A 16,921-nucleotide genomic window follows, 5' to 3' on the forward strand; every position below is an offset into this window, starting at 1 on the left:
ACCGTAAATCCCTGGGAGAGGTTCAAGCAGCGGCAAAGCCCTGCTCACGGCTCCCCCAGCCAGGGACGACAGAACCCGTGTTGGGTGCTTAGGACTGGCAGCAAGGGTTTGTGCAAGGAAAGCTGCCTCCTTTGAGGAGGAGAGACAGTGCAGTTGTGTCTGTCGTGGCTTACGAAGTCCATGCCGACTTATTTTTTTTTTTTTTTTTTTTTTTTTAAATCTGAATCTTCCCCCGTGTTTTAAATATCTGCCAGCGCTAAACTTCTATACTTAAAAAAATATATATCTCATATGTGGATTTCACTAGTGAAATTCACTGAGACCCGTCCCACCCCCTCGCCTTTCTCTTGCACGCACGCACGCACAGAAACACACACGCAGAGCAGCTCTATCAAATACTGGTTTGGTACTTCAGGTGATGTTTTCTCCAACACTGAGAGGGAAAAATACATCAGCACAATCAACCCCAGCTAAGTAGCTCAGCAACACTTCCCAAAAGCGAAGGTCCTTGGAGCTGGAAGACTAGGTGGATAAAAATTACCCACCGGGAAAAACAAAAATTAAAAAAAATTTAAATTATATACTATATATTTATATATCTTAACAGGCTGCTTATACCTCGGTTGTGTTAACCGCAAAATGCACGCGCTGCCTCTGCTTTTTCCTCTCAGATTGTGAAGCCAATCATATAAAATGGTCAGATGTGCCCCCCCACCCCCCACCCCCAAAACTGCATGCTGCACGGTGCCTTTCAGACCAGGAACAGGGCTGTGGGTGAGCGAGTGTCTTCCTCCAGTTAAGAACAAAGACATTATTTTTATTTACAAAAAAAGGAGAAAAAAGTTTCCACACAAAAGCACTACAATGATAACTCCCTTTGGTAAAAAGTGTAATAAATGTCTCCGTCGGTCTGTCGGTACTAATTCTCAAGCCACCTGGTACTATGGTACACAAGAAGCTAGTACAGTTATGCTAGCACATCAAGCATACTTCCTTTAATAAAAAAAAAAAACCAAAACAACAAAACAAGCAAAAAACCCCCAAAAAATTGACAATTTGTACATTTATTTACAAAAAGGAGGGGAACATGTTAAAACTGTGTTGTTCTCGGTTGTGTGTGTGTACGTACATGTGTGTGAAAAGCTGGTGCATGGCACTAGGAGAGACTAGTAAACAAGCAGGTACAAAAAAAAAAAAAAAAACCAAAACAAAAACAACCAAACAGAAAAAAAAAACCCAACAGTTCCACTGGCACTAGAAAGGACAGACCGATCTGCACGGGGTGAGTCCAGCCTGGGAGGGAGGAGAGGGAGACGAGAGGAGCCCAGGGTCCAGGGTCCGCTCCGTGAGTGGCGCCGGGCTGCCCCACGGCCCCGCGCAGGAGCCCGGCCGGCTGGCAGCAGTGTGCCAGGAGGAGAATCCGGTCGCGACAGGCACCTGGGGATTTCGGGACACATCCAAGCGGTCTGGTCGTGGAGAGCCTCCGGTTCTCTTCCCTCGCCGCTCAGGGCCTCCAGGGAGTCAAAGCCTCAACACTGCTGGTGTGTACGAGCTCGTTGTGTTTCTCTGGGATGGCTCAGTTCAGAGAAGGGTCCTTCCTGCCCTCAGGGGACGCGTGCCAGCCCAGCGGCCCGGCGGTCCCAGTGGAGGTTCGCGTCCCGGCAGGGAATCCCGCTGGTGACAGGCTGTACCAGCCACGCACTAGTCAAGTGGCCATGTTACGGAGATACACAGTGAGGGGAGAAAGGCATCTTCCTCCTTTCCTTGATGCGCGCACACACACACACATCTCCTGGGCTCTTCCCTCGCCCCGGGGGAGTTTTACGGTGTCTTGAATATCGTGCCATATTTGACGCGGTACTTGTTAATGCTCACAAAGTGCAGGGTCTCTGTGTCACAGGTGGTGGTGCAGGGCACTAAGCCCTCCAACCCTTCGCCCATTAGCCACTTGTTTGTCTCAGCTGCCATTTCACGGGGCACATGCTCCTTGGTCCATTTGTCCACCCAGGCCTGGAACCGCTGGTGCAGCCGCTTGCTCACTCTTTCATGGGACTACAGAAAGAGGAAGAGGTGTTAGAAAAAAGTGGCTTTGGCCCCCAAACCGCAGCATCACACAAAGCTCAGCTACCAGCCGACACAACCAGCAGATCAACAAGCAGGGGGAATCAGTACCAGGCACCAGCCCTTGCTAACAACAGAGGAAAAGCTCTGATAAAGGCCCCTGGGTCTCCTCTCTTGCAGTGTCAAAATGAACTGAGAAATACCAAAAGGTTTATACTCTTGGTTTAATACAGCAGCTCTCAGGCTGGGGACACAAACCATACCACATGGGAGCCCCAGAGCTGCGTGCCCAGCATGGAGGCTCTTCTGCATCACCCAAAAGATGCCACCTCCTCCTCCTCCTCAAGCAGCCAGGAGCCAAGGCAGACCCCAGACCAGGCAAGCCCTGCTCTCCCTAGCCCTCGGGGTCTGCCTCCAGCCTGCCATGAAGGGACACAGCCCCAGGAGAGAACAAGCTCAACATGCTTTACACACCTCGGGGGACCCAGCTGCTATGGAAAATTAAGAGCCTGGTCAGGTCTGAAAGGTTTGACAACCCCTGGCTTAACAGAAGCATGAGGAGAGGAAAAACTGCACACAGTTTTGAGTAAGAGCATCATCTGCTTAAGGAATGTAAAATCCAGGAGAAACGGTTTAAAGCCATGGCTTGAAAGCTATGACTACAATCATAACTAAAACCAGCAAATACAATTAAACCTCGACATTAAAACTTATTTATATTTGCTTTGTTCTCCCAAGGACTGACTGCTCGGTGTTAACTGTTAAATCCAACAGATTTGTAGTTCAGTGTAGCTTATGCAGCTCCTTCGGTGTACTGCAGTAACCAAGGGGCTATGCTGTGTGCTATATATTTGACAGTTCAATAATTTGACTTATGTTCAGATTCTCTGTGAAAACCACTGGCACATAGTATCCTGTTTATGAGATTGCTTCTCCTGGAGATTTGTGCCAGCTGAATGGACTACATGGAATTCAATCAAAATCCTCTGTACCAGCTTTTCAAAGAGGCAGTACCGAGACAAACCACTTTCATCTGATGTGAATGCAAGTTTAACAAAATTACTTTACAACTAATTAAATAAAGCCATTATTTGTATTTCATCAGCAAGAAACAGATGGGAAGTATTGTTTCATGATTCTAAATACGTGACTAAAACAGAGCTGTGAAGGATGATTTACTAGGCAGGAAGCAGCACGCACCTCTCCCGCTCCCTCAGCTCCCCATGAATTTTCTCAGTGGTCAGTAGTTTGCTCAGAAAAGCAATTAATTTAATAAACTGAAAATGTCTGCAGCCACAGAAGAGACTACTGCTGACAGAGCCTCTCAGGCACCTCTGCTTCTAGTTGCTTAAGTCAGTGACTTTTGCCAGAACCTGGCAGGTTTCACTTTCTTTTACATTCTGGCATTGTAAGCAATGGCACTATAAGCTCTTCAACGTTGTGTTTTAAATAGATTGTAGTAAAATTACAGTAAAGTATTTAAAACCTCAAGTCTAAATAGCCCGACTAGAACTGGAGTTTGTTGTTAAAGCTCTCTGGCTTTCTCTATTGGATGGAAATTTTCCCATGGGATGAGAAAAGTAACTGAATGTCAAAGCGTTCAGAAGACCAGATCAGCTTTCTCCAACCTAATCCTCCTGAATTTGGCTGATCTGGAGTCACAGGCTGTTTTCATCTTGAAGAAACCCCAACCTCTACAGCTCAAGAACCGCCAGAGAGCCTCCTGCATCTGCTCTCCCCTGCCTCCCCACCTATCCCAGTCACCCTCTCCTCCTTTCCCTTGCCCCAACAGTTACTTTTGGCACACAGAACCAGAAGCAAATTTGAGTCACTTCAAAAAGTCAATTTCCAATTTAAACAATCAATCGCAAACATTGGCTGCAAGATGCGAGATGTCACAGACCCTTAGATCCAGGGCTTTCGAGCTCTGGGAAAACATATATGGGGATTTTTCTGTATGGGTGGCCTCACTGCTCCCATCTGTGCCACAAAACCAGCTTTTCCAGAGCTGCTGGTTGTGCTCTGCGACCCGAGGGCTCCCGCTCTCCATGACTTTGGGGACAGGGAACAATGAGGGTATGGTACCCAGTGGGAGGATGAAGAGAGTTGGAGGCAGAAGAAGAAAAGATTACACCTTGGGAACATTCAGGAGATCTTTAGTGCCTGCAACTGGTAGCTTCTGGCAACACCAAGGCCACTAAACATTACCGATCAGGATCCCCGAGGACATTTCATCTGACTCTCCCCACCTGCCTTTTGGGAGCGGGGGGTCCCAGGAAACACCAACTTCCCACCCCAGTCTTTCCACTCACTCCTACCTGCTGAGCTCGCAGCAAAGCGGTCCTCCTGTACATGTAATCCTCCGATTTGATGACGTACACCATCTTATAGGAGTTCAGTTTGAATTTACACTCCAGCTTGTCCAAGCTCTCCACGTTCTCCATGGACTTTTTACTGTTCCCCTCCTTTCCTTCCTTCTCCTGCTGCTCCCGACCACGCTGACACTTACGGATCCGCCTCAGATTCCTGCAAACCAGAGAACCCCTCTTGGAATTAGTGCTTACCCTCTAGCGCTACTAGGCTGGATGCAGCTGGTGGACCTGTGCTGGCCCCTCAGCTGGCAAACAGCTTGGAGCACAATGGCCCATTGCAGTTCTTCAGGCTCAGACCCCTACAACAGGTCAGCCCACTAGGTTTACCTTATTTCTGAAATTACAGCTATAGTGCAATCAGCTCCCCGCTCACGAGCAGCCCTGACGTAGCACCCACCATTTTCAGGTAGGGGGTTACTGTAGGCCAAGGCAGGACTGCCAACAAAAATGTCATCTGGCAAGTCACCAGCCCTCACTCCTTCTGCCACCTGTGGGCCATGCCACCTCTGTCACTGGAGAGCAGGAGCCTGGGGAGGACCCACAGGATGAATGGCAGCACGGTACCTCTACACCACGCTGCCAGGGTAATGGCTTCTGTCGTAGCATTAAAATACAGGCACGACTGACCGGCCAGCAGTGCGACGGAGCGCGGTCGCCCTGCCCTGAGCCCACATACAGCCCATCAGGCAGGGTTCACAGCACAGCCCAGCCACTCACCTTGGCAGGAAGACTGGTTTCTGGGCCAGGTGCTCCCGGAGCTCAGGGGAGGTAGAATCGGAGTTGACGTACCGCTCCACGTAGTCTGACCAGCGCTGGAAGCAAGCACAGAGCACAGATCAGCCACTGCCTTCCCACCAAACAACACAGAATGGTTAAGGAGGCTGAGCTAGAAGTTATAGGTTTTGGGTTTTTTTGAACGTTCCGTGCATCTTATCTCCAAAAAGGCAAGTATAACATTTCTCTATACAGTTTTGAGATCTTTCTGATACAAAATAAACCTAGAAGGATTTGCCCACTCACACCACTGAAATCTTTACAGTGTGTCACTGATGTTTCTTTGTGCTAACAGACAACAGTCAACTAGACACCCTCGTCCAGCACACCCTTGACCATCCCAGTCAGCTGTCTGGACAAACCGCTCTTACCTCTGCTTCTACAGGGTCATCAGAGTTCTCCTCTTCTGTGTCCAGCAGTTCAATGGTTAACTGAACTTGACCTCTGCTCTGAATGAACATCAGCTATAAAGAAAAGGCAGAAGGGACTTCAGTAAAAGGTTTCAAAGAGAAAAAACAACCTCCACTTCTCAGTGGGGCAAAGGGAGAATGAAGTAAGTTGGCGTAGTTTTAAGGGAAAAATCTGTGCTTCCCACATGCCTGGCAGTGAAGGGAAAGCACCAGCCAAATTGCACAATCTTTGAGGAACAGAAAAATTGCGAAGCTTTTTGAAAATCTTTTCTTTTTGTTGTTGTTTTTGGAGTGCTGCAGTTCCTTCTTGAGCCCCCAGAATAAGTTTGGGGGCAAGGGAAGAGAGATTATACACGCAGGCTTTTATCCAAAGTACTTTACTCTCTCAGAAAGGGCCTGAGCACTTCCTGTATCTCAGGCGAAGGAAGCACGGATTTGATTAGCACAGTGCACGTTTATTTAGCAATGTATGCAGTCAGCAATGACTTAAGGCCCAGTCAGTCAGTATTAGCAGATCTCCCCACAGTCAACAAAGGTTGAGACACAAGAGAAACTGGAGAGTTTGAGCTAACAAATTAAAGCCAGTGACAGCAAGCAGTCAATAAGATACAACCCAAAGATGTTATGAAGCACAAGAGATATTAATTGCTGTTCAGGAAATACATTTCTCTTTGAAACCTTCTCTCTGAAGCATCCTTATAGAAGGATTAATCTATGATGTGCCAAAAGCTGGGGACACGCATGCTTTGGTTTTGGTTGAGTTAGCGTTAATTTTCTTCACAACAGTTAGCACGGGGCTATGTTTCGGATTTGTGCTGAAAACTGTGTTGATAATTCAGGGATGTTTTCATTACTGCTGTGCAGTGCCTCCATGCAGTCAAGGCCTTTTCTACTCCTCACACCACCCCACCAGTGAGCAGGCTGGGTGTGCACAAGGAGCTGGGAGGGGACACGGCCGGGACAGCTGACCCCAGAGATGTTCCGTGCCGTATGACATCATGCTCGGCATAAAAAGCTGGGGGAAGAACAAGGTGGGGAGGGATGTTTGGAGAGATGACGTTTGCTTTCCCAAGTAACTGTTACATGTGATGGAGCTCTGCTTTCCTGAAGATGGCTGAACACCTGCCTGCTGATGGGAAGTAGGGAATTAATTCCTTGTGTTGCTTTGCTTGTGTGCGCAGCTTTTGCTTTACTTATTCCACTGTCTTTATCTCAACCCATGAGTTTTCTCACTTTTACTCTTCTGATTCTCTCCCCTGTCCCACCACGGGACAGGGAGTGAGTGGCTGTACGGAACTTAAGTCACTGGCTGCAGTTAAACCACGACAACAGGTCACCAAAACTTTCCTTTCAACTTTCCAAGCTACAGAAAGCCCTCAGCACTCTCAGGTGCCTAAACAAGGCTCCTTTTTTAAAGGACTGTTGCCTCTCCCTTCTTAAAGGGCACCCCCTCACTGCTTGCTGCTTTTACACCACGGTTCACAGCCCAGCTTTACCTTGAAACAGTTCTCCTCTGACATGAGCTGCTCAGCTTTGCGTTGGTACGCAGCCTCCAAAAGAGTACGAGAAGACTGAGAGGCAAGAAGACCTCCTGTGGCTCCATTGTTGTTCTCTGACAGGTAGAGGTCCGTTACCTGCACACAGATCTCATCACTCACTATGTGTTGGAGCTGCAAAAAGGAAGAACACGGGAAAGGTGTTTGTCAAAGAGTATGCTACATGCCCATCAGCACAGAACAGAAAGAAACAAAGACGTAACCATGGGTTTAAGCCCTAGCCAAAAAAAAAAAAAAAAAAAAAAAAAGAAAAAAAGAAGAAAGAAAAAAAAGGCTAAAAAAGCATGAGTTTAAGGCTACATCTTTAGTAACTTCTTCCAGTTGTGATTATCTCTGCTGCTACTGAAAAAAAACACATTATCTTTAAAAAAAAAAAATCAGCAGGTGGCAAAGTACAACTACTTGGAATATAACTACGTGCAGAAAACATCCTGGTCAGCAGCAGGGGAGGAAGGGCTAAAGCACTGTGACACAGCATATCCCCTCCTCAGCAAGGGGCTGCTGCTGCGTCTGAGGAGAGAGGTGGGAGATTTAGTATCAAATCCTTATTTTGTACAAGTTTAAAAATCAAACGTCGCTCAACTGTCTTTTGAATTCAGTTCATCTCTGGACTGAATTAAAGGGCTGCTGAAAAGAAAAGCAGCTCTACCCTTCTGAAAGAGTAAAGGCTTTTCAAGCCATTCCACTTCCAGCCCCTTATGTCTGTTTTTCTTCTTTATGCTACAAAAAGACACATGAAGAATTTTTCCCTCGGTCACACATTCCTCCTACCAGCCCAATAAAAGGACTAGAGTTTAGCAGCCAAAACGAGCTTCTCAAACAGCCAGATAAAAAGAGACAAAGCTTTGCAGAAAGGGCATGCACTGCTCCTACGGCACTGGTGAAAAGGAAGGAAATTACTTAAATGTCATTTAATTATTTTTCAAAGTTAAAGCAAGATTAGCTACGGAGATGCTTTGAAGCTGAACCCTTATACCCTAAAACTTCTGGAAAACAAAGGGGGAACTCTATACACACAGAGATGATACTCTCAATAATTTAAATGCATTAGCCATTACCTTTTGTCATGTCTCTCTACATCAGCGTTAGAGCTTGGTTAAAAAACACCCAGAATTTACCTGCTTACCCCTGAAATTCCCCACTTAGGCATACAACACTGCCCCTCCGACGTGGGCCTGGGCTCTCACTGTAGCAAACAAGACAGCTACTTTCTCTCCCCAGACCCATCCACCCTCCAGCCTTTGCTGGCAGTCACCTGTCGAACAATGCTCTGGATCAGCTTGTCCATGGTAAAGGCGATGTAGGCATGAATGGTGAACATTTCACGCAAGGAGTCCTCGTACTGCGACGAGTCCATGTTCCCATCGAGGAGATTGCGCACCATGTCCAGGAAGGCTGGGTAATAATCCTCAACATCGATGTCCACTGCAACAAGAAAGAAAGGGAGAGATGAAGACACCCCCCAGAAAGGGCTGCTTTGAGCTTTGGTCCTCCGACTACCCACTCAAGCTGAAGGGTTACTGGGATTGGCTTAAATTTGTCTTTTACAGACATTTAAATGAGCACTTTTAAGGCCACAGGTACTTTCATAATCTCTTGCTTTCAAGCCCTAGCCTTCCCCAAGAGGTTATTTCTGAAAGACGGTTTGAAAAGCTTTTAGTTAGGGAACCCAAGGATACTTTAGATATGTGTAAATGAAAGCTCTTAAGAAATAACCGCTACGTATTACCATTCCGCTACTCAAGTCCCATGTACCCCACACCCTCCCATCTCCTCCCTCAGTTCAGTGCTGCCCAGTGACAAAAAGGGAGAGATCCGCACACACACCCCCCTCCCCCCCATTTTACAGGGGGGGTACATCTTACAGTCAGGGCTGTAACACGCCTGATGACACCAAACAAGCCCTGTAGACATGCTACGAATAGAAGCATCTTTCTTCCCCAGCCTCCCACCAGAAGTGACTCACTAGGCTCCTTCAGTCGCAGCTGGATGGCAGGACTGTCGCCCTTGTCTCGCTTGATGCCCAGCACTTCCCTCTCCCACTCCCTTTCCCGCGTCTCCTCTTCGATCTGCCGCTCAGCCTGGGTGCAGATCCTCAGCAGCCGCAAGCACAGGATCTGATGCAGCCGCATGAATATGTACCAGTTGCTGTTCACGTAGAAGAGGTTGTAGACCTCATCCATGCCCCGCAGCTTCTGGGCCGTCGTGTTGTTGAACATCAGCTTGGTTTTGGGAGGACTGCCCCCAACACCGTTGTGCTTTTTTGCAGCCCCAGTAGCTTCGTCCACATCCATTTCCTCTTCTTCCTCCTCTTCCACATCCGAGAGTTCACCTCGCTGAGCGAACAGCAGGTCTGGAATGAAGTGATACATGATCTGCTTGATTTTGTACTTGTCCTCCTTCTGGATTCCCGTCTGCCGCTTCACATGGTGGATGATGAGAGAGGCAGCATCTTCCAGGATCTGCTTGTCTTCATACGCTAGTGATAGGTGTGGGCCTGTGGGCACTCCGGCATTGTCTTCTGAAGCCTGCTCTTGCCTCTGCGAATGAGAAACACAGCACAACATTTAGTCCTGAACACCCGTCTCCACCCAAGACCCTTTCAGAAAGCTCTGCCAGTGTTGCAGACTCCCTTTTATCGAGCAGCGAGGAACGGGAACCGAAACTGCACTTGCAAAGTACATAAGCCTTAGGGAAGGAAACTATTGGTGACCATCTTACCTCATCATAGATGCTTTCAATCTCATTGAGGAGGCTCTTTGACCTCAGGACCTTGGTATCATTCTGCTTGAAGTTGATGCCCTGGTGGTCCAAGGATTTCAGGTAATACTTCTCATTTTGCTCTCGCCAGACTTTATTAAATCCTCTCTGGGCTTCTCGCCACTCTTCCTCTTTCATCTTTAACCTTGGATCGAGAAAACAAGGGTGAGCTAAGAGGTCTACTCTGAGCATGTAAGGAAAACCTAGGCCCATGGTTTCTGGCCAGTGTTGAGAAGGGCTGAACTCTTCAGGAAATGAGCATAAATGAAAGCCGTCCCACAGAACGGTGCCTTACAGGAGGAGCACCCTGCACGTGCTCTTCTAAAGAAACCCCTCTGGGCACGCCAGAAGAGCTAGGGGGCTTAGCGTCCATTTAGCCTCGCCACCCACAGCAGGGAGAGGGGCTGAAGGGGCAGGAGAGCCACAACAGCTGGCCCAGGTCTCTCAGAAATCCCAAGAAAGTCGTGTAGCTCCAGCTGCTGAAATGGGCAGCTTAGTTTGGACGATTAACAAAGTTATTGCCTTGCAGCACGGACACCTAAGCTTCCTGGGAATGGACCACTGAGCCCTAGCTCAGGATCTCAAGCAAAGCAGCCCTGATGCAGCTCAAGAGCCAGCTCCCAGGAAGAGTGTCCTTGCAGCCAGGTAGCAAAACTGTGACCTAGCAGTTACCCTGGGCAAGGCTGTTACCCCCAGCTCCCAGAGCCCTGAGAAACAGGACCAACAATCCCACAGAGATGAGAAGTGGTCAGGGAAGAGTATCACCTGCTTACACTCTTCCTTGAGCTTCCCCAAGGAGTTGCAGAATCCACTCCCTTTTCTTGACCGAGGAAGGGGAGGTTCACAACAGAAACCAGGCTGGGAATCTGAGGGTAGCACAGCCACTGCAATCTGAGCCCACAGGCATGTACAGCCACAGGATTTGGAAAGGGATCAAATTTAGCCCTAGAACAATCCACACAGCACAGTTTCCTCACCTTACACACAATGCTGACACCAGGGGAGAAACCAGGTTTAAAGAGGAGACAACAAAAGCTCTACATCCCTCCAGGTGAGCTGGAGGGTTTTGTTTCAGAAGGGCAATTCCCTCTTTCTAGGCGATTATTACGAAATACAGCAACTGACCAAACATAAAAGCATTTCTTAATTTACAGCCTGGTGGAGGTCACACCCTTTAGGGGCAGCAATTAGCTACTTTTACATAAATCTGGATCACGTATGATGCGCTATCCTTTGGCAGAGCCCCCAGGGGAGGGTGCTAGAGCAGTCAGTACCTCTTCAGTACAATGGGAACAGCCACGGATGGGTTCTTCCGAAGTCCATCAATGATGTCAGCTGCTTTGTCGGCATATATCCTCTGGAGAGCCTTGCGGTGGATCACCTCCGAAGTGCCACCCAGAGTGTTGTCCAGCCGGAATTTGGCCTGCTCCTCAGCAGACAAGCGCGAGAGTTTCTTTTGGATTGCCTCAAGGACGCGAATCGTTGCCAGGTTGGTCTCCAAGACAACATCCAACTGAAGGGAACGGTGCATTAGCCATCATTGAATAGGCAAAACATGATACTACACAGAGGCTAACATTTAAGCGACATGAAACACGAAGCCATGCATGCTTAACAAGATGTACTTGAGCAGTGGTATCCATATTTGGCTGCTCTAAAATAATCCAATTATATTTTATTCGCTTCCTAGATAATACTGCATAAGAATTTAAAGGCTACTAGAATGATACCGTTCAGAAATTACATTTTCCACCTGGGGATAGAATACAACTGATAGTTACTCTACAAAAGGACGTGCCGAACCTGAGCGTATATGGGTAATTGCCAAGTGAAGTTCCACTTCAAGTCAAGATGTCAATCAGTTAACATCTTGCACGTATCACTTTTCAGATTATTACAGGGGAACACATGTTCTCATGCGCTACGTGGGCAGTAAGAATAGGAAAAATGTATTATGTACTGGCCATCGAACAATTTCATCTGGAGCAATGTGAATGAAATGCTCTACACAAAAACTGAAGGGCAGGGGTGGTAGCTTGGAGCAAGACGTGATTATGCAGCCGCTGCTTCTTGCATTAAAAGAACATAAACTTTTATGCCAAAAAAACCCGGGTGACAGACACAATAAAAATAGATTCTAAGAAGCAGTATTAAAGGTATAATTATATCAAGATCATTAACTGTTCACAGAACCCCAAGCTTTCAGAGACACAGATCAAGGAGAAATAATTTACCTCGAAACGCTCATCCTCACACCTGTAGATGTGCTCTTCATATTGTGTCTTCTTGGAGCTCACAAATGTGGAGTCTTCAGACCAGGACGGAAAGGAGACCCAGGTGTCATTCAAAACCTTCGAGGAAGACAGGGGAGACGAGAGTCATGGTCAGTCTTCTGAGAGGGTCATACACGGCCAGCTCTGAGGCCAGGCTTCTGATGGGAGGATCTAACTCCCCAGTCGGAAAACCATGTGCCCCTTCCAAAGCCCAACATTCACAGGACAACTCCAAACAGCCAGAACCAAAACATCCAGGCAGTCTGAAAAATTCATTAGCTGGAGCTATGAGAAAAAAACTTGGAAGGGAAGAGAAAAATAAAGGTGAAAGGAACTTTTCTGTTACTTTGGATTAGTCAACTGCAACCAGCTGGTCTACCATGTGTGTGATTCACCATCGACAACGCCGGGTGGTCATCACGCGAGACGTGACTGTTAGACAGCACGTGGTTTCTGCCTCCAAGTAAGGCTAATCGGGAGTATAAATCCATACACCAGCAACACCTTTCCTGACAAAGCAGCTGAGCACCTGCAGCTTTAACCACTTCCAAAACAGGAACAGAACACTCAAAAAAACCTCAAAGAGGCCAAAGGCAAACAAACAAGGATTTTGGCAGGCAGTCTTGAAAGTCAGGCCCAGTTTTCATAAACCCAAAGCCTAAACAACGAGTCATTAGATTTCACAGGAAGAAAAGTCTGTAAATACATCACACAAGACACTTTTGAGAGACATGTCAAGACTTAGATTACACAACTGCAATTGCCTTTTGCCCAGGTTATTTTCAATATTCTGCTGGCACTTCAGCTGAACGCCTATCACCACCACCTAACTGCGTGACTTGGTCACCCACATTTGTTCTCCTCATCTCTCAAGGAGCGTAAGGACCCAAAACCCACGATGCTCCCGAAGGGCAACCTACTCACTACGTGTTGCGTGTGCCACTGTTGACTGCAGCCACCCAGGGAAGGGATTTCGGGGGCTCTCCCCTCCTCCAGTGAACGCTCTTAAGAGACACGTTCATTAACTGGCCTTCAGCAAGCTCACTCACCTCCAAAACATTACCTTCAACACCAGTGAAGGAACAGGATCAGCCAGAACCAACCCCACTTTGATCAAAAGGTCATTAGAACACATTAAAGGACTCAATGAGTATATCTGATCCTGCAGGACCTCGTTGGGAGACCAGCTCTGACTCTTGACCAAGAAGGCTGGATCCCTGTAGGGAGCTGGTTTCCCAAAGCAACACACCATTTCCAAAGACAAGAGGTCTTCTTAGCATTTCAGATGGAAAAAAGAAGCATGTGAGGGATATGTGGGAGAACCTGTCTACAGAAAATGTGATTTTCTTTCAAAGCTGGACTAGACACAACTCTGAAAGAAGATTAAGTGGGAATTTGGGTTAAAAGGTAGCAACAATCTTGAATTACATGCCACCTTGAAAAGACCCCTGAGATCACATTAAGACCATAGAGAAAACTAGTTCTGTCATTCCCTACTTAGAGTGCTTAAGTTTGTAATTGTAGTGTTCTTTTCACAGGTTATGCTACGTAAAACATCATACATATATAATGCCCTTATGTTATCTTGAAGTAGTCGAACACCACAAGTATTTGTTGTGTTTTGTTTCCAGCTGCTCTCTCACGCTTCATGCAACCCCCTCACAAGCACCACTGGAGAAGAGCTGATGCCAACCATCAAAGCCACGTGGGTATTGCACCTACCAGCCAGCTCCCAGCATAACCCATTCCTAGACTGACGCCTTACCCTGTGCTACAGCTTCTGGACATGCTCCAGATGTTTGCAGGATTGCCAAGTGCTCACTTGCCACAAGGAACACCTCAGGGTGTGCTCACCTCAGGCTCAGACATGTACCACGATGATCCTGAGCCAGGATGGTATGCCCGCACACGCCCGGGTGCAGGAGCGGCACGGCTCAGTGCTGGATCAGTGCTAACCAGGCAGCTGCCTGGCCCCAGCTCCATGCCCAGCACCAGCTCTGGGGTGCAGGCAGCAGCACAACCCTGCTGCACAGGAGCAGATGTGCCCCGACACCCCCAGGAAACTTCTCAGCACAGAGCAGGGGTACAAAATAAAGTCCCCATTCTTTTCTTCTGTTCCGCTTGCCCTTGCTCCATCAATAAGGCTGGGAAGAGCCTTCCTCTGTCATGCAATTCCCATCTGAGAGCACCTTACCTCTTTACACAGCGGAGTCCGCCCCGTGCACTTGGGTTGCTGGTAGCTCTTGGGTAAGGCTCGGTAGCTGGAGCCCAGTCTTTTACAGGAGGCATAGTCTATCTCCATGGCAATCCCCTCGGTAGCCCGTTCCTTCGGATATGTCTCCATGTGAACAGACTCTTTATATCCCAGAAAGTTTTTAAACCAAGTGAACAGCTCTGGGAATTTCCTAAAAATAAAATAAAGTGAAACACTAGCTAAGTAGAAAATCAAACAGCACTGAGCTGCGATGCCGAGGCTAGAATCGATTGCTATAGACAGTGTCCAAGACAACCCTCTGAACTATCAGTCTAGTGAGAGAGGACACTCTGCTCAATCCCACTCCCACAGAGCCTGATCAAACGGGAAGCGAGAACCTGTTTGTTGGTCAGGTGGCAGACTGCTCTCAGTGCAACTACGGTGCTTTAGGATTACCTTCTCGTATTGCCAGGGATACGCAGACAAGCACCCATACATCCTCCACATGCCTGGTGGGTGCAGACCCTGTGAGACAGGCGGCAAGCAAGGAGCAGCAGCCAAAGCTTTCGCTGCAGGGTCACATTTGGCTCTCCTAAACTACCCCTGCAGCGAACCCAGACCAGATTCCTAATTGTCTGCCAACATTCTTAACCTTAAAACAGACCTTGCCTTTCCAAAAGCAGCAATAAGAAACTAAAAAGCAATTCTGTAACTACACAGTAAAAGGTTTCAGTGCTGAGCAATCATTTCAAGCAGTGCTGCCTCCCCAGACTACACTGACCAGCACAAATGATGAAGAAGCCTTCGCTTGCAAGGCCCAAGTTCGCCTGCTTGCGGAGAAAAGTTTTCTGAAGAATTTATTAGTCTAAAATAGCGCATCTGTTCAACCCCTCTTATCTCATGCAACTCTCCAGCTACATGAGGAATTGAACCTGTTACTGAGGCTAATTGAATCACTGCTCATTTATTGCTTTTTCATTACATGACAGAAGATAATGTCCAACTCCAGAATAAGAAAATTGTATTATACCTTTCCCAGTACAGATATTCACCCTTATAGCTAGAAGCACAGAGAGTAGATGGGAGAAATCCAGAATTTTTTGTTGAATATTTCACCTTTCCTAGCTAAAGGTAGCATCCTGCTGACGCCTGACTAATTCCAGTGGAGCTATGGAGAGACTGGAGGCTCACTGGGGCAGCTTCTTTGCACAGCAGATAGTGTAATGGGGTCCTGAACCCAATTTACGTTGCTATTGCCTTCTCCCTTGGAATCAGGAACTCAACTCATAGGAAGAAGGAACATTAAACTTGCTGCCCAAAGTTGATGAAACGGTATCAGTTGGTTTTAGCAGATTAATACAGAGTTGTTTTGTATACTACTGGCAATTATGGCAGTCATAATTCCTGTTTAAACTATAGTATTCCTTATCGGGTTTGGCTTCACGACAAAATTCAGCTGCTTTTTGCTTTCTGGAAATTTTAGTTGAGTTTATATCAGCACTCTTTTTTTAGGGGACATTTTCTATGTAATTACACAATCTTTTCCCAAATGAAATAATCTGCGATTCCAGAGCAAGAGACTGCAACAACAGACTGCTAAATAATTGTTTGCTCTTCTGAAGAAGGAACAAATACAGCAAGCAATACCGGCACTGCTCTTGAATGCTGCCTGCCTGCCAAGACATAGCTAGGAGCTCCCCTCTTACCTCCTCTTGGCTAAGGAATAGAAAAGGGCAGTGCAGAAGAGCATGAAGTTGGAAAGAAAACTGAAGCAGAGCCTGTATTGACCTGCTCCAATGAAGGAAAAGTCTGAAAGCCTAAAGCACGTGGCCCCTGCACACTATCAGCCACTGAAGGGCTTCCAAGCACTACCAGCATCTTCCTGCCCACACGGCAGCATGTGGCACCTTACCACGTACATTCATGACACTTGGGCCGAGCTGGAGGGAACAGGAGATGAGAGAACGCACTGCCACAGAGGCAACTCATGCAGCCACGGAACAGACAGACAATTAAGCAGCGGCAGGCTATCCAGCTACAAGTCGAGCCAACCAACAGCCCAGGAAGTGGGCAGCACAGGGCGACTCCATCTCAGATGTACTTTGTGGCCCAACGAACCACCGCCTGGCTCCCAGAGCAGCCGTCCCCCTCCATACCACGCCACCACACCAGATACGTTCCCCTGAACGACCACAAAAATTACTGTTTCTTCCCTGGCTTCAGAACAGAAACAGACCCAGCAGATTAAACTTCTCACTTCGTGTAAGGAAATGTGCTCCACTTACCCCAGGAATGGAGAAACCAGCTGCACGAGCTCAGCCCGGGAGATCACCTCCTGGTTGAAAATGACCAGGCAGCGAAGGAAGTTTTCGTATGCTTCTGTGCTACGCAGAGCTTTGCGGACCTTACAGAGAGAAGAAAAAAGAGGCAAACAATTGCAGTCAGGGTGAGAACAAGCTGTCCAGGAGACCTGGACTCAACACTGTGCTTCCCACCGACGCACGGAGATTACGCATGGAAT

At 47.6% G+C, this 16,921-nt stretch overlaps 1 protein-coding gene across 1 annotated transcript in view; it reads right to left on the reverse strand.

Moving 5' to 3' along the window:
* Positions 1-775: 775 nt before the first annotated feature.
* Positions 776-16,921, reverse strand: part of SIN3A (SIN3 transcription regulator family member A) — a 34,859-nt gene continuing 18,713 nt past the window's right edge. Inside the window, exons 10-21 of the mRNA XM_037393452.1 lie at positions 16,686-16,804; positions 14,401-14,611; positions 12,168-12,284; positions 11,208-11,446; positions 9,895-10,078; positions 9,140-9,713; positions 8,429-8,598; positions 7,114-7,287; positions 5,579-5,671; positions 5,151-5,245; positions 4,380-4,587; positions 776-2,052 (exon numbers count right to left, since the gene is read on the reverse strand). Coding sequence (XP_037249349.1) covers positions 1,822-2,052; positions 4,380-4,587; positions 5,151-5,245; positions 5,579-5,671; positions 7,114-7,287; positions 8,429-8,598; positions 9,140-9,713; positions 9,895-10,078; positions 11,208-11,446; positions 12,168-12,284; positions 14,401-14,611; positions 16,686-16,804 — 2,415 coding nt within the window. The 3' untranslated portion in view covers positions 776-1,821. The remainder of the gene's footprint in view (positions 2,053-4,379; positions 4,588-5,150; positions 5,246-5,578; positions 5,672-7,113; positions 7,288-8,428; positions 8,599-9,139; positions 9,714-9,894; positions 10,079-11,207; positions 11,447-12,167; positions 12,285-14,400; positions 14,612-16,685; positions 16,805-16,921) is intronic.

Source organism: Falco rusticolus, chromosome 7 (genome assembly GCF_015220075.1).
Source record: "Falco rusticolus isolate bFalRus1 chromosome 7, bFalRus1.pri, whole genome shotgun sequence".
NCBI lineage: Eukaryota > Metazoa > Chordata > Aves > Falconiformes > Falconidae > Falco > Falco rusticolus.